The sequence below is a fragment of the Sus scrofa genome, chromosome 4 (assembly GCF_000003025.6).
Source record: "Sus scrofa isolate TJ Tabasco breed Duroc chromosome 4, Sscrofa11.1, whole genome shotgun sequence".
Taxonomy (NCBI): Eukaryota; Metazoa; Chordata; class Mammalia; order Artiodactyla; family Suidae; genus Sus; species Sus scrofa.
In genome coordinates this window covers 90,543,140-90,565,882 of record NC_010446.5, presented here as the reverse complement: position 1 = coordinate 90,565,882, position 22,743 = coordinate 90,543,140, and the positions used below count along the sequence as shown (strand labels likewise).

Here is a 22,743-nt window from a genome sequence, read left to right as displayed (position 1 = left end):
GTTGTGGCTCAGGGGCAACAAACCTAGTATCCATGAGCTGTGGTGTAGGCTGGCAGCTGCAGCTCTGATTGGACCCCTAGCCTAAGAACTTCCATATGAAATAGGTGCAGCCCTTAAAAAGAGAGAGAGGAGGAGGAGGCTGGCAGTTCCTCCATCTCTGATGGTGGAGGAGAACATCATTTGTGGTGGATGGAGTCCCTGCTTGCAGCTATCAGTGTAGTTTTATTTATTTTTTGGTTTTTTTTTTAAATTTTTTTGTCTTTTCAGGGTCGCATTTGCGGCATATAGAAGTTCCCAGGCTAAGGGTCCAATCAGAGCTGCAACTGCCAGCCTATACCATAGCCACAATAATGTGGGATCAGAGCCGTGTCTGCAAACTGCACCACAGCTCACAGCAACTACAGATCCTTAGCTCACTGAGCAAGGCCAGGGATCGAACCTGTGTCCTCATGGATACTAGTTGGGTTCGTAACCTCTGAGCCATGAACTCCATCAGTGGAGTTTTCATAGCTGTTAGACGATCCCATATATGCTGGTTTTTAAGGACATCAACAACCAATGCCCTCCTACTTCTCCATTCTCTCTTCCCCATACTCCCTTCCTGAATATTCCAGTGCACACTGACACCCTGGGAGGCCAAGTCTTTTCACTCCTCCATGCCTTCACATAGGCTGTTCCTCCTTCCCTTGACTGTCTTCTCACCTGCCCTACCCCTCATGGACTTTGTGACCTCGGGGCAAATCACTAAAGCTCTACACCCCAGCTCCCTGGTCTATAAAAATAGAGCTAATGGTACTACTTACCTTAGAGTGGTAGAGAATTAAATGATACATGTGAAGAGCTTAGAGCAGTGCCCGGCACACAGTGAGTGCTCAGCTGACAGCTATTATCATTGCTCCCACTTTCTGTGAGGATGCCTGCAGAGGCCCACCCCAGAGGTAGCATTTGTCCCAGCACAAGCTGTAAGCATTCACTGTTGGCTGACTCCTTCCTTCTTGCTACCCTAGTAACCAACACATAGCTTTGTCAGAGGACTTGTCATATCATCCTGTGACTATTTTTTTTTTTTTTTTTGCCTTTTTGTCTTTTTAGGGCCGCACCTGCGGCATATGGAGGTTCCCTGGCTAGGAATCTAATCGGAGCTGTAGCCACTGGCCTATGCCAGAGCCACAGCAATGCCAGTTCTGAGCTGCATCTGCAACTTACATGACAACTCACGACAAGGCCGGATCCTTAACCCACTGAGCAAGGCAAGGGATCGAACCCGCAACCTCATGGTTCCTAGTCAGATTCGTTTCTGCTGTGCCATGACGGGAACTTCCTGTGACTATTTCTTTGCTTGCCTGCTTCATCCACTAGAAAGAACTCCCCTGAGGGCAAAGACATGACTTTTGTACTTTCTACTTCAGTATCTAGCTCAAAGCTGGTCTTCAGATTCAGAAGCTGACCTCTTTAGGCATTCAATAAATGCTTTTTTTTTTTTTTTTTTTTTTTGGCTGCGCCTTCAGCATACAGAAGTTCCGAGGCCAGGGATTGAATCCAGGCCACACAGTGACCCACAGCCATGACAATGCATGATTCTTACCACTAGGCCACCAGGGAACTCCAATAAATGCTTTTTGAATGGATGTTGAATGTATCTGTCCTTTTTAAGGGCTCAGGGATTTTCCTACTTCTCTCTCAAATTCAAAACCAGATGATACACAGAAACATTTTTCAGACTTTATTCACCTGTAAAAAGTCCTCACCCACACCACAAACAACACACACACACACACACACACACACACAGACCTAAGATCCCTGTTTCAGTCCCCCAGGCTCCAGGGGCTCAGCACATACACCCCACACCAAGCCTATGGTCAGGATGTGTGCCTGGGCACCACAGGGGCAGGGGCAGTGTCCCAGGCTGGAGCTAGGTCTTGCTGGGGGCCTCCTCTGCAGGGTCTGTGTGCCTTCACCCTGCCTCACGTTGGGGCATTCACAGCAGAGTGGCCTGTTCAGGGTGGGAGATTGGCTGGCGATAGGCTGGTAGCCGGGACCTGGCAGCATCTCGGCGGCGGCGGAAGGCCAGGAATTCCTCCCGAAGAGCAGCACAGCGGGCCTCAGGGCCAGGCCCATGGGTGGTGTTTAGGAGGCAGCCCTCCTCTGAAGTCTTTGCACCTGCAAGAGGGCAGAACAATGAAAGGAGAAAGTCTTCAGCTTCCCTGGGTGAATTCTTGAGGTTCACCGGGATCATGAAGCTCTCCAGGGCCTGCCAGTGCAGAGGAGCGAGCCTGGGGCACAGGGCCTAGCTGGGAACAGACTGGGTTCTAAGGCTACGGGCATGGGACAGCGAGGCCGGGAGTGCCCACCTTCCTGGAGAGCTCCCACACCTAGGTCTGGCTCAGCTTCAAGTCTGGATCGAGGGCCAGCCAAGCCCAGGTGCAGAGTCTCCAGCAGTTCCATGTCCCCTGGGAATTCTGAGTCCCATTCATAGTTCTCATCCACAGATGTGTTCCTCCTGCCAAAAGGGGGAAATGGGTGGTGTGGGTAGAGAAAGAGAGGGGAGCCAGAAAAGCCTGAACCCGTGGACCCCAAGTTGAAGCTGGACCACGGGTTTCCTCTGAAGCTCCCTGAACCTCAGCAAAAGCTTCCAAAAGGAGATAAGCTCTCCTGGTCCCAAGTGCCAATGGAGAGAAGGCAGAGGGCATAGGAGAGGGGTGGGGAGAGTCTGGATAGGACAGAGTATTGCAGGACTACCCTCACCTCTTGCTGACTGTCACCACATGCTCCCTTCGGGGCCACCTCTCAGGGCCACTGGCCCAGCTGCTGGTGTCTCCTGAAGCGGGGCTGAGGTAGCTGCCTCCTGCAGAGGGGGCCGTGGAGGGGGGCCGAAGGAACGAGGCGCTGCCCCGCCCACTGCTCTGGCTAGTGAGGCTGCCCCGAGGGGCGGCAGGGAGAAGGCTTGGCAGCAGCCGTTCCCTCAGTGTCCAGTCAGCCAGTGCTGTGTATGGGGGCTCTGGGGCAGCCCCGACCCCAACCATGGCCCCAGGAAGCACAACCCTGGGGGACTCAGAAGGGGAGTCCAGGGGGCGGAGGAGAGATGAGGGGGCACAGGGCCGGGTATCCATGTAATCTGTGGGTGGAATAGGCCTGGGTTCCTCCAAGGGGGGCCAGTCCCCATCTACATTCATCTCCCGGAAGAAGGGGAGGCTCAGGTACTGAAGCAGGGGTCCTGGCCCTGGCAAGGGACTGGGTGGGGCTGCGGGAGGGGGTCCCACAGGGCTGATATCTGCAATGCAGAGGGGCTGTGGCATCCCGCTGGGGCTGCTGCTGCTGCAATCATAGGACCTAGCCTGGCGCCGGGCTGGGGTCCAAGGCTCGGCCTGCTCAGAGCCCAATCTTTCTTGGGGGCTCCCCACGTTTGGTTCCATCACAAAGCGCCCATCCGGTCCCCGGCAAATGGGCTCCAGGGGTAAGGGCCCCCGGCTAGGTGGAGGATCCGGAGGGGGGCTGGGGGGTCCAGCAGGCTCCCCCCAGAGCAGACTCTGGCGCAGGCTGGGGACTGGGGAACCCTGGAGCTTCAGCTTCGCCACGCTGTCAGGACTGCCCGAGCCCGGAGCAGAGCTGGGGAAGGACAGGAGAGCAGGGTCGGTGATAGGGGGCCAGTCCCCCTCCCAGGAACCAGCGTCAGGCCTTGAGAGGTTTGATGCAGAACAGAGCAGAGCTAGGGAGAGCAAGGGAGAAAAGGACCCACATGGTGGAGGGGCGGAGGGAAGGCACAGGCAACACTGGACCAGCCCCCAGGCCGGGGCCTCTGCACCTCCATCCTCACCTCCCTCTCACTTCTATTCCACTTCTCCCACCCTTCCCAAGGGTTCAGAAAAGGAAACAGAGAACCCTGGTGCTCGCAGGGAGATGGCAGAAGGAAGCCAAGGCAGTGGAAGGACTTACTGTGGCGCTGACTTCCCCGTGGAAGAGAAGATAAGAGGTGGATCTGTAAGGGCAGGAAAATCAGAGGTGACAGTAACCCAAGCCCCACCAGACCCCACGGCGCAAACCGTCTCACCCAACCCCATCCGGCTGGGAAGACCAGTGAACACCAGTCAGGAAGCAGGGCCAAGAGTTGGGGAAACACATCTGGCCCACGCAGAAGGGAGGGGCTGGTGGAGGGGCGGGGCCCCTCTGTGGGCGGGGCCCCAGGTGGCCTACCTTGGCGTAGGCGTTTGCGGCGGCGTCGCGCAGCCCTGCGCCGGTTCATGAGGCAGGCGGCCAAGATGCTCACGAGGACAGCCACGCCCAGGAAGCAGACCCCGCCCACCACGCCGGCCAGCACAGGCTGCGGCAGGAGGCCTGGCAGCTGTGTGCGCGAGGGGTAGACCTCTAGGCCTGGGCAAGGGGCCACGAGGGAGGCTCGGTATCCATGATTTGGTGGGCTCCGAGACCCCCAATCCCCAGGGCTCTGCCCTCCTGCCAGGGTCTCACCGGAAGTGGAGACGTTAGCCGTGTTGCTGGGATCACTGACATAGTTCCCGGCGACGGCCACTAGGCGGAACTCGTAGAGAACATCCTGAGGGTAGGGGTCCAGGAAGCAGGTCAGGGCTCAGCACTGCTCACCCCAACCCCGTTCAGAAAGACTTTGCAGTTGGAAGGTGAGGGTGAAGGACAAAGCCGGAGAGGAGGATGGTCAAATCAGGGTGAGATCAGGTTTGGGGAGTGGAGCAGGGGGCGGCAGGGGGCTGGACCCTCCCGGTGTCCGCCTCCCACACCTACCTTGATAAGTCCTGGCACCAGCAGCTGCATTTCCGTGCCTGCCACAGCCCGATCCAGCACCTCCCAGCCTTGGGAGCCTTGCCGTCCCTCCAGGACATAGCCATCCAGTCTCTTAGGAAGCAGTTCCGGGGGATCCCAATGCAGGAGTACCCCCCGGGGTGTCCTCACTGCCACCAGACCCCGCGGAGGGGACAAGGGAGGTGGCATCTCTGTCGGGGGAGGGCTGGGGGCAGCTGGTGTGGTAGGAAGCCCTGAATGGGACAAAGAGACACATAAAGAACAGATTTCCAGTGGCCCTCCCATGCTCCCCTGGCCTTCCACATCCCTCCGACTATTCTCCCAGAACCCTGATGGACAAGCCTGGAGTATCCCCTATACATTCCTCCAGCCCCCAGGCTGCCCAGGACCTCTGCCCCCTCCCAACCAGGTTCTCCCATGTCTGGGCTTGCCCTCTGGCCCTTCCCCATCTTTGTCTGCTGCTCTGGGTAAGAGGTCTCTCACCTTCGGGGGCAGACAAGACGATCTCGCTGAAGGGCCCACTGCCCAGCTTGTTCTGAGCTAAGACACTGAACTGGTACTGGGTGTGGGGCTGTAGCCCTGGCACTAGGAGGTGGGCAGCCCCCACAGGCACCGCCAGGGACACCCAGTCGTGGTGGGCTCGGTCAGGACGCTTTGCCCTGGAGGACAGGAGGTCAGGGGAGGCGGGGGGGCTCATGAACTAGGAAGAGCAGGAAGGTTGGAATCCAGAGAGCTGACCTCTTGCCCCCAACCCCCCCGGCCCGCTAAACAACCAGGGTCTCAAGACCTGGGGTCCTGAACACATGAGATTCTGTGGAAACTGGGCACCAGAATTAGGGCAGGACTGGGCTGGAAGGATGGGAGAAAGGGCAGGGTGTCAGACAGAATCAGGGTTGAGGGGGAGAGGACGAGCAGGGGCAGGTCACTCACAGTGGGGTGTACCAGACACTGAACTTCTGCAGATAGCCCCCATCAAAGCCAGGCTCCCAGGAGACATTGGCACCCTTGGGCAAAGGCACCACGGACACATTGGTGACAACGTGGGGGCTGGTGCCTGCGTGGGGGGAACGGAGAGGTAATGGTCAGGGCTCTGAGGGGACAGTGAAGAGCTAAGGGGGAGCTAAGGGGAAGCCCAGGGCTTCTGCCCTCCACCCATCATCCCAGTGGCTCCCCACCCAAAATCCCCATCCAGGCCTCTGAAAATGAGTCATTCCCATGTCTCCTGTCCCCCACAGTTGCCTCCAGCTGGCTCTATAGCCACTAACCCAGCACGTAGACGTTTGTGGAGGTGGCCACTCGGGCCACGCCATTGCTGGCTGTGCACTCCCAGCGCCCGTGGGCCTCCTTGGTCAGTGGTCGCAGGATGAGGCTACTGTTGCTGTCCATCTGCGCCTGGCCCTGCAGCCCCCGGCCCACCTACAGAACCACTGGTCAGCCCTGAGGACACACGCAGCCACCCCTCACCACGGGCGCCACTCATCTCTCCCAGCAGCTCCAGTTTCCTCCCAGCGTGCCTCTGTCAGCCCCCTCCTCCCACCTCCTCCCTCCCACAGAACCGAGGAGAAGTAGGGCTGCAGCAGGCGTGGCTACAGGGAGCCTTACCTTGGCCCAAGAGATGGTAGGAGAAGGGTCTCCTCGGGCAGAGCAGGGGATGAGGAGCTCCCGCCCTACTTCCTGGAAGTACTCTTCCTTGGGCCGTTCTAGAAAAGCTGGGGGAGCCTGCAAGCCAGATCTGGCATTGGGAGGGGGCTCTCTCACACTGCTGTCTAAAGGTCATCTCTCCATCTCTGGGGTCCCCTGTCACACCACATTGGTCCCCATCTCTCAGGGGGCCTCTCTGGAAGTGTACAAACCTCTACAGAACACCCTTCACCCTCCCCTTTGCTGCCCACTCTCTTCCTTCCAGAGGGAGGCAGCCTGGTTCAGGTGAAGGTCGGGGCGGGCAGCATATCTTACTGTGTGGACGTGTTGTTATGAACCATCCCTGTGAAAACCTTCGCGATGGTGTGTGACAGCTGCTGCTGTGGCCACCGTGGAAAACACAGACTTGGAAGTCACCCCTCCCCACGCTGTGTTGGTCCCCCCGCCTCCATCAGCCACGGTGTTGGCCCCCTGGCTCCCACCTTCAGCCACCAGATGCGCTGCCACTGCTGGCCCACCCTGAGCCTCACCTTGAGCAGCACACGGGTCACCGGGGAGGGCCCTGCGGTGCCAAGACTGTTGTAGGGGGTGCAGGAGTATTCTCCCAGCGCATCCTCGTTCCCCAGAGCAATGATCAGGGAGCCTTCTGGGCCCTGGGACCAGCCAGGGAACTGGAGGTAAGAGACAACAACCAGAGGGAGAAACTCAGCAGAGGCCAGATGGACATGGAGAGAGGCGGTGCACGGGAGGGAGCCACATCCATGCAGAGGACACACAACCCCACCGCTGGGCTGGACCTCTCTCAACTTTATCCTTTCTTCCTCCCCTCCCCAACCCCCCTCCCCCCCCCCTTTTTTTTGCTATTTTAGGACCGCACCTGTGGCAAATGAAAATTCCTAGACTAGAGGTCAAATTGGAGCTGCAGCTGCCGGCTTACACCACAACCACAGCAACTCAGGATCAGAGCTGCGTCTGCAACCTACACCACAGCTCATGGCAACACCAGATCCTTAACCCACTGAGGGAGGCCATCTAACCTGCAACCTCATGGTTCCTAGTCAGATTTGTTACTGCTGAGCCACGCCAGGAACTCCTGATCCTTCCTCTCTGTTTCAGTCAGAGGGGCCACTACCAACTGGTAGGAAGGCCAGGACAGCAGACTCCAGGGAAGCCAGGGTGAACAGCGCCCCCTGGAGTTGAGCCATGTGGATCTCCCTGCCTGCTGGGATCTCACCCAGACATTTTCCCAGCACTCCTCCACTACATCCCTTACAATCCCCATCTTCCACCTCAAAGCCACTCTCCTGCCAGGCTTCCCTAGTTCTGGGTTAAAGGCTAACATCTGACTCCTCCCTCTCTCTCACGCCCCACATCTGTCCTCCTGGGAAGGCCTTTTGTCTTGTCCGTCTTCATGCCCTCCTCTCTAACACTGGCCTCGTAACCTCCCACCTGCACCCTCATTTCAGCAGCCTCTGCCCCCCCACCACGTGTCCACTCTCTTCCCCTCCGTTCCCTTTCTTTCTTTCTTTCTTTTCTTTTTTTTTTTTTTAAATGTCTTTTTGCCTTTTCTTGGGCCACTCCTGCGGCATGTGGAGTTCCCAGGCTAGGGGTCTAATCGGAGCTGTAGCCACTGGCCTACGCAGAGCCACAGCAACTCAGGATCCGAGCCACATCTGTGACCTACACCACAGCTCATGGCAATGCCGGATCTTTGACCCACTAAGCGAGGCCAGGGATCACACCTGCAACCTCATGGTTCCTAGTCGGATTTGTTAACCACTGAGCCACGATGGGAACTCCCCCTCCATTCCTTCCCACAAACTCAGCTGCTCACAGCTCAAGCGACTTTGCTGGCTTCGAATGCCTTTGGATTTTTTTTTTAAACCTCCAACAAAAATTTATTGAGTACTACTATAATGGCAGAAGCCCTGAGGACGCTAGGATTGAAAGATGCAGTACTAGCCCACAAGGAATTTATGGTCTTTGCAGACAAACAAAAGATCTCAATCACTCTGGAATGAGGTCATATAAACTTGCCATCCATAGTTCTTCCTTTTGGTCCCAACCCATCTTTCCAGATGTCTCTGCACCATTCACATCCCCACAGGCACTGGAGCGCCCACCCAACTGGACAACGAGGACTCATTATGCCATGAAGGCACCATACTGTTTCCTGCCTCTGGGGCCTGGTTTCAGCATGGAAAGTCTCCCCGCCCTTCAAGGCCCACCACCAGTCTCAGAAGCTGCTGCTGATTTGTCTCAACCAGCCCTAAGAAGAAGACGCTCGCTCCCTCCCTTCCAGCAGGGTGTCTGTGTGGCTGTCCCGCCGCCTCTAGGCATGGATGTCCCTCTGCTCGCCACTGAATTGAATTAAACTGATCACACACCACCCGAGCTGGCCTGACTGGAATATACCACACCAAGCTAAGCCCTCTCTGCCCTGCGGCCTGTACCTTGTCCAGCTGCAAGGCCTGCCCATCCTTGGTCCAGCTGACAAAGAGCAGTGGGGGGTTGGCTCGAACTGGGCACCGGATCACCCCCCGCATGCCCACGGGCAGGGGCGTCTCAGGAGGCATCGAGGTCACCTGGGCTGGGTCTGGGGGAGGGGGAGGCAGTGGTAAGTTGTGGGGGAGGAGCTTGGCCTGGCACAGGGGAGGGAGGCAGCCTGGGGAGGGAGCTGGAGTCAGACTCACAGAGCACAGTGAGGTAGGCAGAGGCCGAGGGCGAGCGCGGGAGGCCATTGCTGGGCACACACGTGTAGCGGCCAGCGTCGTCAGGCTGGGCAGCCTGCAGCTGCAAGCTGCCATCCACCAGGATCCGCACTCGGGGCTGCAGGCGGCTGCAAGATGACACATGTGGAGAAGGGTCCAGGCCTCGCTCAGCCAAGGGCCTCCTCACACTGCCCACCAGTTCCCCACCCACAGCCCACCCGGAGCCCCACCTAATGTGGAAGACATTGGTGCTGTCCTGGAACCAGCTGTAGGTGAGGTTGGCAGGGTACGCCTCGGCCCGGCAGGCCAGCAAAACATCCTGGGAGGCATTGACCGTGCTGTTCTTGGGGGGCACCACGATGACTGGGGGTCCTGTGAGGGGGGTGCACAAGGGGAAAGAGGGCCTCAACCCAGGCTTCCAGGAACTCTGAAGTCACTTCTACAGTTCTTCCCAGGTCTGCGCTCTGGAACACAGGGCTGGCTGGTACAGGACCCCGGGGATGGAAACAGGTCCTAAAACTTTTATTTAACACAAGTTCCTTCTTTCTCCCAGCCAGTTCCCCTTCCTACCAGGGACAGTCCCATTCACCCAGTTTCTCATATGGGGTGTGCGTGTGCGTGTGTGTGTGTGTGTGTGTTGGGGAGGGGCAATCTATGTTTTAACCCTTTGCTCACCCTTTATACATTTACACCCGTTATTTTAGGGCCTCACTCACAGCACATGGAGGTTCCCAGGCCAGGGGTCGAATAGGAGCTACTATTGCTGGCCTACACCACAGCCACAGCAATGCAGGATTCTAGCTGCATCTGCAACCCACACCACAGCTCACAACAACGCCAGATCCTTAACCCACTGAGCAAGGCCAGGGATCGAACCCGCAACCTCATGGTTCCTAGTCCATTCGTTTTCTCTGCACCCTGATGGGAACTCCATCTGTCACATCTTAAATCACCTCTGTCCTCTACCTTAATCTGGGCACCCAATATCTACAGCAATAGCTACAGCAATCTCTAACTCCAGGCTCCCCCATCTCTGCCACTCTGATGGCCATTCATACAGAAATGCCCCCTCTCCTTGGCCATAGAACACTTCTGCTCAAGACCCCACAGCATGTCCTGGCTCCTAGCACAAAAGGCTCAAACTTCTTGACTCAGTCCTATGGGCCTTTGTGAGCCCCGCCTGGCCAACCATCTTTTCAGAGATCAACCCTTGTGGACTCTTTCAGGTCAGTAGGGGCAGCTCACAACGCCCCATGCCAGGCTCACCCCCATCTACACACCTATGTTCTCTGAACCCAAAGTCAAGAATGCGCTTGCATGAAGTTCCTACTATGGCTCAGCAGACACAAACCTGACTAGTATCCATGAGGATGCAGGTTCAATCCCTGGCCTCCTCAGTGGGTTAAGGATCTGGTGTTGCCATGAACTGTGGTGTAGGTCACAGACCCCTAGCCTGGGAACCTCCATATGCCACATGTGCAGCCCCCCCGCCCCGAAAACCAAACCAAAACAAACAAACAAAAGAATGCTCTTCCCTGAGAGCCTGGCCAGGCCACAGAACCCCTGCCAAACCATCTCTATAGCACCTGCAGCTCCCTTGCTATCTCCCTCTCTGGCTCCAACAGCATGAGTGGTCAGTAAGAGGTAATGATACGAGCCAGCGTATAGAACACATACCAGCCCTCGGATGCACCTGAGCACCTTACCTGCATCATCTCATTTAATCCTCACAAGAGCCTTTTGTGATAAGAATTATTGTCTCCACTTCACAGGTGAAGAAGTGAAGGCTCAGAGGTAGAGATTGTGACATGACTTACCTGAGATCAGTGGGGAAGGCAAGATTCATGTGCAAGCCTTGCCGGCACCAGTCTTCACCCTGAACCACTGCGGGGCACTACCTTTCCACAGCACCCAGGGGAGCAATGGCTCATCGCTGTACCTTATTTCCCCATATAGACCACAGGCTGCCTGAAGCACAGCCTGTTTCTCTGCTTTCCTTCTAAAAGGAAGGGTTTGGCCAGGAATTACTGTGCTCGGCTGAACCTAATTCTTGTAACAATCCCAAGAGGTAGATAGGAACCTCTTTGTATAGATGAGGAAATTGGGGGGGGTGTCCAAGGTGGTCAACACAGCCCTATGCCCTCCCCACTATGCCACACTCCTGGCACTAAATATCTTTGTCTGTTCACTGATCCTTTTACAAGGCACAATGCTGGTTTTAGAGGAACAGCCTGTGTTGGTAGTTCCCTCCCTCTCCATGGGCCCCTGTCTCAGGCACAAGCCTCCTTTCCTGCTGTGTGCACTCCCAGCCACAGGTCACAGTCATCTCATATGGGTGTCCCATTTCCCCAGCTCTCCCCTAAGACAGCACCTAGCACCAGCAGCTGGGTGGCGTGGATGGCGCTGCCCTCAGTGCTGGAGGCTTGGCAGGTGTAGACACCGGAGCTGCCTCGCTCCACTCGCCAGATTCGCAGTGTCCCGTTCTGCACCTAGAGTAGGGGTCAGAGAGGAAGGACCCACCACTGGCCTCAGACCCTGCACTTCCAAGGCCGGCCAGCAGAGGGAGGCAGCATGCCAGGCTCAGGAAAGCCAGTGCCAAGCCCCTCCTCTGGTCATCTCAGGGACCCCTTTGTCCCCCAGCCCCACTCCCAGGCCACCACCTGCCCTACACTCTGTCTGGCCCACCCTGTCCAGTCCCAGAACTCACTTGCACCTGACTCTGGCCCTGGCCGAGGTCCCGTCCTCGGAGCTTCCAAGTCACACGAGGCTGGGGGCTGCCTCGGGCCACACAACGCAAGGTCACAGGCTCCAGTTCCCGCACTTCCAGCACCTGGGGAGGCGTCTCTAGGAATTGAGGGGGCGCTGCAAGGAGAGAGGCATCAGGGGCTGCTTGAGGCATGAGGGGCTGCTTGGGACCCAGCTTAAAGAGAAACCTGAGAGACAGATCAAGGCTGCAGCCCTGAGACAGATCAAGGCTGCAGCCCATCAGCTGCCCAGCTTCATGGAATCCAGCCCAGAGCCACCCTGGCTGCCGCACCCAGGGCCCAGTGAGGATTGCACCAACCCATGCCCGCATTGGCCTGTAGAGTTGACAAGGGAGCTGAGCACAGCTGGGTGCCCTCTGGGAGTGCACTGTCCTGGGAGTCAGGAGGTCTGGGTTCTAGGCCCAGTCTCCCAGCACCCTCGCCTAAGAAATGGGAATAATATGACCTCCTTCCTTCTTAATGTCAAGAAAGAATTCATGAGGGACCAGGTCAAAACATGTTTTGAGAAATAAAGTGTATATGTGTGAGCTATGTTTCACTCAGGGCTCAGTAACTCATTACTGGCTCCTGGCCTGGGAGGGGGTTGTAGGGAAGAGAGAAGAGTTAGTTCCTAATGCAGAGCCGAGCAGGCTGATTGGATTTACATTATAAGAAACGAAAGAGCAGGAGTGGGGGTGGGAGGGGTAAGGGAGCCAGCAGACAAGGGGCATCAGCCTGGGTGGGGCTTTGGGACTGCCCTCCCCTTCCTTCTCCACCGCCTGCTCCCAGCTCCCAGCTCCGTACAGTTGACCGTGAGATGCACCCAGGAGCCGTTGGCAGAGTCCTCCTCGGGGCTGTGCTGGTCCAGGAAGAGGACGCGGCACTCGTACCAGCCCTGGTCTTCAGCCCGGAGGCCCTCGATCTGGAGAGACGCCCCCTTCTGGAGCCGGACCCGCCCTGGGGGAGGAGCCTTGAATCAAGGGTGTCGAAAGGAGCCCGCGAGACGCCCCAGACCCCAGTCACACTGGTCACTCTCAGAGCTCAAGAGCAGGCTCAGTCTCTCCCGGTTACCTTCACCAAGTGGGGGCGGGAGAGGACAGATGGGGTTGGGGTCACTGAGGGCAGATTCCTCCCTTCAGCCCCTCTGATTGCTCCCGTCTCTCGGCAGCTGGGACCCAGCTTAAAGAGAAACCCAGAGTGGCAGCAGGGGAACAAGACCTTCCACTGAACTGCACCCGCCTCCCAGCACTGGGGGGAGGCACGGGCGGGGGACTGAAGAGCCCTCACTTAGTCTCCTCAGTTGGTATCGAATCTGCCCATCCTGGAGCTGTCTTTGTAAGGGGGCTCCCGGGAGTACTCCTGCCAGAGGACTCTGTCCCCAGAAACTACAGCAGTGTTTGAGGCCCCAGCAGGGATCCAGACCTCGCCGACCAAAGCCCCTAATCCGCCAGGGCTATTATCAGAGGCCTAAGCGCCTTAGGGTGGCCAGAGTCCAGCCCAGCCAGGCAGCAAGGTCAGCAGCCTCCTCACCCCGTCCCCTCACGCCTCAGGGCATCCTGGTCCCCGCTGACAGATGACAGAGAACTCCACAAAGCACCCAGCCCCAACCGACACCACCCTCCCACCCTTAGCACCCTCTGCTGCTGGAGCTTCCTGGGGTCCCTGGCAGTGCAGCTGAGTGAGAAAAGCACAGGCTAGGAAGCCAGAGAGATCTAGTGTCCTGCTCTGCCAGCTACTCCTTTGCTTAGACGGCTAATCTCTCAATATAAAATGAGATCAGGAAAAAATCTGGGCAGGGTGGGTAGAAGGTAGGCAGCACGGTGCCTGGCATCAGCAGGTGCTTGAATAAAAATGGTTAACCAGGAGTTCCCGTCCTAGCGCAGGGGAAACGAATCTGACTAGGAACCATGAGGCTGTGGGTTTGATCCCTGGCCTTGTTCAGCCGGTTAAGGATCTGGCATTGCTGTGAGCTGTGGTGTAGGTCGCAGATGCGGTTCAGATCCCACGTGTCAGTGGCACAGGCTGGCAGCTGTAGCTCCGAATAGATCCCTAGCCTCGGAACCTCCAAATGCCACAGATGCGGCTCTAAAAAAAAAAAAAAAGAAAATTTAAACAAATGATTGAACTCAAGACTTGAAATCAGCAGCCTGCATTCAACCTTGGCCCCATCCCTCACCAGACCACACACCCTGTCCCTCTTCTTCCCCGAATCAGTGAATAGCTCCACCATGCATGTCACCCAGACTGTTCTCTACCACCCACCCCATCTGCTCATTCAGTAAACCTTTCAGATTCTACCTCTTAAACAGTTTCCCTCTCTATCACCTTCACTTTAATTTAGTCCCATAGCACCTCTCACCACCAGGGTTCCTCCAAACAGCCCACTAAGAGGTCTCCCCGCCTCCAGCCTCCCGCCCTCCACGTTCATCAGTTGCCCATCTCATCTTGACCTCTGATGGGGACAAATGACATTTTCTAAATCTTTTGGGTTACGCAAAACAAATGCAACCAGACGGTGCCCCTCCTTAGCCCTTCCTTAGACGAGACAGTCTGAGGCTATTGTGCACTTGCCCCTTCTAATCTGCTTCCTTTCTGCCTCAAGGGTGACCTTTCTGAAACAGTTGAAGCTGTGGTGTCCCTGAAGCCATCAGGGAAGGCGAGGCGCAGGATCAGGCTTCGTGATCTTAGGCAAGGAACTTTTTTTCCTTCCGAGAGTGAGTCCAGGGGTTCTGATTCTCTAGAAAGGGTGGAGCTGCTTAAAGGGCTAGGTGTTTCAATCCCCACCTAGAAGATAAGCCTGGGTCTTGCCGGTAAATATTGAACATAACCGCACCCTTCCACCCCCCAGTGGGATTCCTCCATAACCCTAACCTGCCTGGCCGTGGAACCCCACAGTCCCCAGTGCAACCTCTTCTAAGCCCCAGTGTAACTTTTTTCATTAGGGTGATCTTCAAGTTCTACAAAGAAGGAAGAAGGGGGGGGGGCTGAGTTTTGGATACGGGCCATGTAACATGAGGCACTGTCATCCTATTTAATCCTCCCAAGAATTCCATTATAGAGGGAGGAACTGATGTTAAGCCTCTTTCTGGAATCACATGGCTGGTCAGGGATACCACCAGGTCTTCTTTCTATGATGCAGTGTACTCTCCGTTGCACACTGTGTGAGGGTCAGATGATGCTCAGCCAATCATCACTGAGCACCGTCAGTATATTCTCACTCGGGGATATGAGTAGCCCATAGCTCCAAATATCTGTTGATCAGACCATCTGATAAAACATACCCTATGTCCTGTCCTAACTTCTCTGGGAGATCTGGACTGCTAGACCTGTAGTGTTATAGAAGAACAGGAAGATGGCCAGGAGCAGGCACTCCTGTGTCCTCTTGGGTCCTGGGCCCCCCTCCTGGAAACCCACTCTCCACCTGCAGAGCCAGAGCCTGATGGTCTTCAGATGTCCCCGCATACAGGGGTATGTAGAGGAAGGAAGGAGACAGGGTTTCCACTCTTGAAAGCTCTTAGAAGGCAGGGAACCCACACTCACATGCATGTGCAAGTTCACATACATACAGAAGTTCAAAAAAATGGCACTAACTGTGCTCAGATATCCCTAGAGATGAAGAAGCAAGAGGAGTACAGAAGGCTTCCCAGAAGAGGTGACTCTGCAGAGGGTATGCAAGAATAAAAGATAGTGGGGGAGATGAGAGGGAGCAGGGGTGTTCTAAATGCAGGATGAAAGAATGGATTTTTTTTTTTTTTTTTTTTTTTTTTGGCAGCGCCTGCAGCATATGGAAGTTCCCGGGCCAGGGACTGAACCCATGCCATGCAGTTGACCCAGGCCACTGCAGTTGGATTCTTAACCCCTGTGCCACTGTGGAAATGCCCTGATTTTTTGTTTGTTTTTTTGTTTTGTTTTGTTTTGTTTTTTGGTTGCTCCTGTGGCATGTGGAAGTCCCCAGGCCAGGGATCAAACTCTAGCCACAGCAGTGACAGTGCATGATCCTTAACGCACTGTGCCACAGGGGAACTCCCAAGATAACTGATTTGTATCATACAACTCAGGACAGAGAGAAAACCCTGTCCTTCTGCTCTGTGGGGTATCTTGAAACTCCCAAGAAATATAGCATAAAAGTCAAAGACCAGGAGTTCCCATCGTGGCTCAGTGGTTAACAACCCGACTAGGAACCATGAGGTTGCAGGTTCGATCCTGGCTTCGTTCAGTGGGTTAAGGCTCTGGCATTGCTGTGAGCTGTGGTGTAGGTTACAGACACAGCTTGGATCCTGCATTGCTGGGTCTCTGGCGTAGGCCAGAGGCTATAGCTCTGATTAGACCCCTAGCCTGGGAACCTCCATGTGCCGAGGGGAGCAGCCCTAGAAAAGGCAAAAAGACAAAAAAAAAAAAAGTCAAAGACCAAATGCCAGGCCCGTAAGTTAGAAGAGCTGGTCTAAGATCCACTCCAGGAAAGCTGGTGTAGGGTAAGCAGACCTCTCTCCTCTGAAGGCCTGGTCACCATTTCAAACCATGCAGGGTCTCTGTGCAGACTCTGTGCTAGATCATTTACCTACAATGGCTAACTTCATCCTAGCATTTAATCCTGCCTTTTTTATACTGCTGTTTACGACTTCTGTGCTAGCCTATACGTTCAGTCTCTTTTGCTAGACGGATTCTAGAACCCTCAAAGATGGGAAGCCTTCCCTTCACTGTAATCCCTGAAGCTCCAAACAGTCTCTTGTGCTCCCTCCCACATTCTAGGCCTTGGGCCTCACACACAGTCCCAGGCCATCTCCCCTTCAATTGCCCAGAGGGTTTATGACAGGACAGCATTGTCCTTAGCAACCTCCACCTCCCGTTGCCTAGCAACTGCAGTTCAGAGTCCCCTACACAAAGACAGAGAGGCCCCTTCCACCCTGGGAGGCAGTAAAAGGGTTAATGGGTGCACGGGCCTCCCCCCAGGGCCCTGACTCCCCAGACGAAGCCCTGCCAGACCAGGAGCGCCAGACTGGGTGCGCTGAGGTAGGAAGGAAGCCCCAGAGGTTACTGCTCACAGCCCTTGCAGCTCAAAGGAACACCACAGAGACAGAAGGAATGCCTCTAGGTGGCAAAGCTGCTACCGACCAAGGGTTCATGTGCCTGAAGGACCTCAAGACAGGACAGAGGGTGGGGAGGCGGAAGACCTGCCCATCTGTCTGGGGGAGTCCCAGGAAAAGCTCTTCTCCCCTCTGTCCGACACCTCCCCCTGCCTTGCCCTCAATCGGGCAACGTTCTGTGCCTGCGAAGCCTCAGCCCAGCAGCCCAACCCCTCCCTACTCAGGCGGGCAGAGGCAGGGAGGGCTCCTGGGCACAGCCGTTGTTTCTCCGCGTGTCCTAATTGGGGCCCCACTTTCAACAGTCCTCCCGGGGCCTGTGTAGACACATACACTCGCACCAGGCTGTTTGCCAACAACTGCCCCCAGTTTGAAAATAAACCCTTCCCTTCTGCGCACCTGCTTGAGCCTCCTCCCCTCTCTGCTCAGCCTGCCCCAGCCGTGAAGGCTTGGCCAATCCTGTGGCTTCTCCCAGGATTCAAACTAAAGAGGGAAAAGGGAAGGGGTCTCCCTCCCCCTCATCCACGTCCTCCCAGGTGGCCTCTCCTGGGTTCCCCTTGAAGAGGAGGCAGCTAGATGCTCTGACCGGCCAGCCAGCCCTAGGCCCTCCCATACACCGCCCTCCAAGACCTGCACTAAACCGCTCAGATTAAGGCTCCATCAGGGGATTAGGAGGAAGTGGAGCCTTTCGAGGCAGCCAGCTGGGGCACAGGAGAAGGCCCCCAGGGAGGCCCATACACTATCTTAAATCCATACCTACAGGAGCCGCCTGAAGTAGGAATACAGCCCAGCCCCACCAGTATGCTGATCTTCAGGGGGGGCCCGGTCCTCCCCAGCCCACCCTGTCTGTGCGCAGGCTTTGCTGTACTCAGAATCAGAAGCAGTGGAGAAGCAGACAGGTCACAGACCCACCCACCCCACTGACCCATCAGCCCATGTCCTAGATACCTAGAACCCCCCAAGCTAGCATTTAAGACAGGAGGAGAGGAGGTGGGCAGAGGAATGAGCAGGAGAAGGCCACGCAGGGAAACTAGGGAGGATCAGGATGGAGTCTAGGAGGTTTCATGATGAGAGTGATTAGAGAATTAGGACGGACACTGGAATAGGGCTACGAGATCTCCTTTGGAGCAGACCATGTGGAATTCCAAACAGACTGGGTGCGTGCGTGCGTGCGTGCGTGCGTGTGTGTGTGTGTAAATGAATGAATCCTTCAATGAATCAACACTGCTTGGGAGCAGAGCAATACTTGTTAAGCACAGCCCAGGTAGTGTTGCTGGAGAGGAGGTTGGGGCAGGGATGAGGGAGTTAAGAAGAGGTCTTTTTTTTGGGGGGGGTCACACCCCCGGTATATGGAAGTTCCCAGACTAGGGGTCTAATCAGAGCTACAACTGCTGGCCTACACCACAGCCACAGCAACTCAAGATCCAAGCCGCATCTGCCACCTACACCACAGCTCACTGCAATGCCGGATCCCTGACCCACTGAGTGAGGCCAGGAATCGAACCCGCATCCCCACGGATACTAGTCAAATACTCAAATACGTTCCACTGCGCTACAACAGGAACTTCAAGAAGAGGCCTTGTTCCCACTCTATTCAGCCCACCCTTGTTGGGGATACCTCCCAACCTCCCACCTGAGGACAAACCTTACCCACGTAATCAGGGTCAATGCGAGGAGAGTAGAGGCCGAACTGGATGAAGATGGGAAGCAGGAAGCCAAAGCGCAGCCACTCGATCACGTGCAGAGGGGGCCGGCCAGCCGGGGGCAGCAGGTCACAGCCCAGCACCGCACTCTCCCCGGCCCGGCCCACCACTGACACCACCTCAGGCTTCCCTCGACCTGCAGGGCAGGACAGGTGGCACGAGGACACAGCAAGGGACCAGAATCAGGGCTGGGAGGGGAGATACCCTCTCTAGCTCTGTGGGGCTCCCCAGGCCTTTGTGAAGTGATGAAGGGGATCCTCGACTTCTGTAGAACGGGTGCTAGCCCTCCCCTCCCCTGAGAACCCCGGGGGGACCACCGCCCACCCCAAGGCCAATAGGGATTTCTGGAGCCCAGCTCACCGTCAGCCCCCTGGCTGATGATGAGGCTGAGGATGGCCAGACTGAGGCACCAAACCATAGCCCAGCTGCCTGCTCGCCTGGCCCCTCCTATCCACAGGGGCCCAGATGGAGGGGCCCAGGGATGTCCACAGCCCAGTGAGCTGAGTCAATCCTTCTGATCAGGTAACAGGTATCTGCTTGCACTCTTCCGGACAGTTAGGGCTTAGCTCACAGAACGCCTGCCGAAGCCGTTCTCAGGAGCACCATCAGATCTAGAGGCAAAATGCAAAGCAACACGCAGAGTGGGCCAATGTTGGAAACCAGAACAAACGCTATGGTTAGAGAAAAGCTGGAGGTGAGCAAAGGAAGAGAAAGGAGAGAGGAGAGCAGATAAGGGGGTGAGGGTGGGGGGAGAGTCCCAGGAGAGTGAGGGCATGCTGGGTGGGGAGACCAGACAGGTGAGGACACGTGGGGAGCAGAGGAGTTGGAAAGATCTCAGAGAAAGCAGAGGAATTATGGGGATACCCAGGTTACTAAGGCTCTTGGAAAGCTGAGCCAGGAGGGAACTGAGGTTCCTATATACCTGGAAAAGGACTTGTCTGGAAAGTATGGGAGACAAAGAGCCCCCATGGCCCAGCCTCCTCCCCCTCCTCTTTGCTTAGTTCTGATGCTAATAACAAGGTAGCAGACAGCAAGGTGGAACCAGAATTATTGCCTCCGCCCCACAGTGACAAATAAGGACCCTGAAGATCTCAGACAGCCTTGCTTGGGGGCACAGAGCCCACTGAGGGCAAAGCCTGGATGAAAACCCCCAGAAAGTCTCCCAGGGCTTCTCCCCCCACCCCCGACAAAATCCTTGCCTCATTTCCCCAGCTTCTGTAACCCCTGCAAGCTGGAGACCCTGTACATCTTTCTCCACTCAGCCTCCCAATACTGCTTGAGCTGTGAGTCAGACATTGCAGGAAAGGGGGGGCCCAGGCAGCATCCTCCAGGTCTGGGCAGGTCCCAGGGCTGGCGGCTGGTGCTGCTTCCTCTTCACGATGCTGCCAGGCAGCCCTCCTTCTCTGCCAGACAGCATGACCCAAGTGCCAATTCCAGTACCTCCCACTTACCTCCCCCGCTTCCCGTATCCTCAGGGCCCAAGGTTTGCCAAGCTCTCCCTTCCCCAACCCCCGGGGGCATGGTCCCTGAAAGGCCAAAAAAGCCTTCGAGTCCCTAGGGTGTATAAAGTGAGCCCTGGGGCATGAGAGCCAGAATTCTTGACAGCCCCAGCCCCTGAGCATCTAGGGAAGTGGCAGCAGGCTTGGGGTGTGGATGCTGTCTTGAGCCTGGCAAATCTAAGTGGACTCTGCTCCGTGGGCCTCCACCCCACTCTTGGTGGCCTCACAGTTCGGGACTGGCTATAAAATATCCTTCTGCCTCTACTTAATGGCCCTGTGCACCTAACTCCTGACAACTCCCCACAAACACCCCCCCCTCTTGCTTCTCACTGCCCCCAGCCAGCTCACCCATCCTTCCTGGACAAGTCTTCTGCCAAATGTATAGGAACCCCCAGTTCCCTCCTGGCTCAGTTTTCTGAAAACCTTAGTAACCTAGGTTTGCACAGGATTCCTCTGCTTTTCTAAGATCTTCTGCCCTAACCATGTCCTCATCTGATCCTCTCCCCACCCAGCACTCTCTCATTCTCCTATTCCAGTTATCCTTGATTCTCACAGTCCCCCCGCCTTTCACACCTGGTCTCCAATTGCACTAGGTCCTCTGCTCTTCAAGGAACTCCCCATCTACTCCAGAATCGCCACCCACCCATTTCTCCCATCCTCTCCTCCTTAGAATTTCCCTCCCCAGAATTCTCCTGCCTCAGCCCACAATACACTTCTGATACCCCGCCCCCAATTCCCTTCCCCCTCGCCTTCTCCGGACCCCTGGAACTTCTCCCTGCTTTTGGAACCCACCAAGAATCACCCTCCCCGCTACACACACGCATTACGTCCCGAACTCCTCCTGTTCCCCCGGAGCCTCGACCCACCCACCAAGAATTCCACTTCGCTCCCCAGGACTCCCCTAGTTCTGCTCCCCAAAAGAATTCCACTTCTCGCCACGGGTCCCCCGCTTTCTCCTGACCCTTATAACTCCAGAACTGTTCTCCATCCCCCCGCCGGCACCTCCATTCAATTGCCCCCCAGAACGCCCCCGCCCTCACCTGCTCGGCACCGCTCGGCTCCACTCTTCCAGCTACACAATAGGGGGCGGACCCGCCTCCCCGCCTCGGATGCCCCGAGCGCCTCCCGTCGCCCTGGAGACCGTCAATCCCCCTCCCGCGGCGGCCAATTGGAGCGAGCAGAAGACAAGCTGAGGCGGGCGCGACCCCCGAGCGGCCTGGGAGTTGTAGTTTCGCGAGGGCAGGACTCGGTGGCACGTGGGCTCGGGTTGCCCCCTGGTGGAGCTCGATACCACCGAGCGTGGCAAGACCGGTCGGCAGCTTCCCGCCGCAAGCTTGAGGGGCTCCTAAGCCTGTCAGGGCCCGCGCTCCAGGGGTCGCAGGCGCTGGACCTCAGCTGGCCCCTTGCACACTCCCTTCCCGTGGAAGCCACCGTTGGACCCTCTCCTCTCCGCTAACGGGCTTAACCGCAGATGCGGCATCTAGGGTTGAAATCTGAGCCTGGGGGCAGGAACAGCAAGCGGGGAGCAGGACTCCCCGCCCTCCTCCCAGGGGATCCACCCCGCTCCTCTGGTCTCCTCCCCCATCCCCATCCCCATCCCCACCTTCATACTTTTCTTTTCTGGCCGAACTGGAAATACCTGTCTGCTCTGGCGAGCTCCCAAATCTTGCCCAAGCGCCTCCCACGGAGTGCAGAGGGGAAGGCTGCGCTCCCAGCTCCCAGCCCGAGCTTGCCAAGTCAGCTCCCGCTGCAGCTCCCAGCGCAAATCACCCAGAGAAAGGGGCCGGAGGGGAGAAATGAGAGAGAAAGATCCTGGCACGGGAGACTGAGAGAGGAGGAATGAAATAAATGATCACTTAGTGAACCCCCACCGGGTGCCAGATTTCGAACTACATGCTTTATGACTCTTACGTAACCTGTACAGAAAGACTATGAAGTAGGTGTAGCTCTGCTGAACTAATGAAAAAAACTGAGGCTCCAGGAGGTGAAGTGACCTGCTGGAGACTTCCTGTCTAGGTCAGGGCAGAGCTGGATTCAGCCCCCACAAAGACTCCCTCCATTCCATCCACCCCCTTGGAGTCTTCAACCTCAGGCAAAAGGACTCTTGCATATCTACCCCACAGAGCTCTCCACTTCCTCAGCTTGGTGTCACCTTGGGGACACGGGGTTGTGACACCTTCCCCACTAGGCTTGAGCGGTCTTCAGCCTGTCCAGGTGCTCCCCTGGAAGCCTTCCCTGAAAGCAGCAGGCTGATCTCACCCCAGACTGAACTCCTGCCACTCAAAGGGCGCACCAGGCACCTGATTCCCAATTATGGGAACTCCAGCATCTCACCAGTATCCCTGCCACATTCCCCCTCCCGGTGGTCACCCAGCCCCATCTGACCACATCCTGGACCAGGAAGCACACTGCCCCTTGTAGTAACGCATTCCATCTTCAGGGACTTTGACTGATAGAAGGTTCTTCCCAGTATAAATGTCTGGGTGCTTTTTGCCACAACCTGAGATGAAAATGTTGCGGGGGAGCGGGGTAGGGGAGGCAAGAGCAGTGGCTTGCTCTCTCCCACTACTGCTCCTGTAAAATCTCCCCAG

General features: G+C 56.5%; 1 protein-coding gene across 5 annotated transcripts; it reads right to left on the bottom strand.

Moving 5' to 3' along the window:
• IGSF9 (immunoglobulin superfamily member 9) lies at positions 1,709–22,117 on the bottom strand. Of its 5 annotated transcripts, none has more exons than XM_021089579.1 (21): positions 21,792–22,117; positions 19,014–19,264; positions 18,601–18,789; positions 12,674–12,826; positions 11,833–11,987; positions 11,497–11,614; positions 9,356–9,497; positions 9,108–9,253; positions 8,868–9,010; positions 6,945–7,085; positions 6,376–6,492; positions 6,039–6,189; positions 5,704–5,827; positions 5,257–5,432; positions 4,756–5,006; positions 4,468–4,552; positions 4,195–4,371; positions 3,937–3,979; positions 2,749–3,609; positions 2,355–2,503; positions 1,709–2,163 (listed from the first exon to the last, which is right to left on the bottom strand). In XM_021089579.1, the coding sequence occupies exons 2-21, from the start codon at positions 19,069–19,071 to the stop codon at positions 1,982–1,984; spliced, it is 3,561 nt and encodes a 1,186-aa protein (XP_020945238.1). In that variant the 5' UTR covers positions 19,072–19,264; positions 21,792–22,117; the 3' UTR covers positions 1,709–1,981. The 5 variants fall into 5 exon arrangements, with proteins under 5 accessions (XP_020945238.1, XP_020945237.1, XP_020945239.1 ...); XM_021089578.1 differs by lacking the exon at positions 21,792–22,117 and adding an exon at positions 21,193–21,695; XM_021089580.1 differs by lacking the exon at positions 21,792–22,117 and adding an exon at positions 20,105–21,136.

Excerpts from the sequence above, each read along its gene's own strand:
- IGSF9 (XM_021089579.1), bottom strand. The coding sequence starts at position 19,071 with ATGGTTTGGTGCCTCAGTCTGGCCATCCTCAGCCTCATCATCAGCCAG. Across the intron at positions 3,610-3,936 it reads ACGGGGAAGTCAGCGCCACA|CTCTGCTCCGGGCTCGGGCA; the intron begins GTAAGTCCTTCC and ends GTCCTTCCCCAG. Across the intron at positions 2,504-2,748 it reads GTGGTGACAGTCAGCAAGAG|GAGGAACACATCTGTGGATG; the intron begins GTGAGGGTAGTC and ends CCCTTTTGGCAG.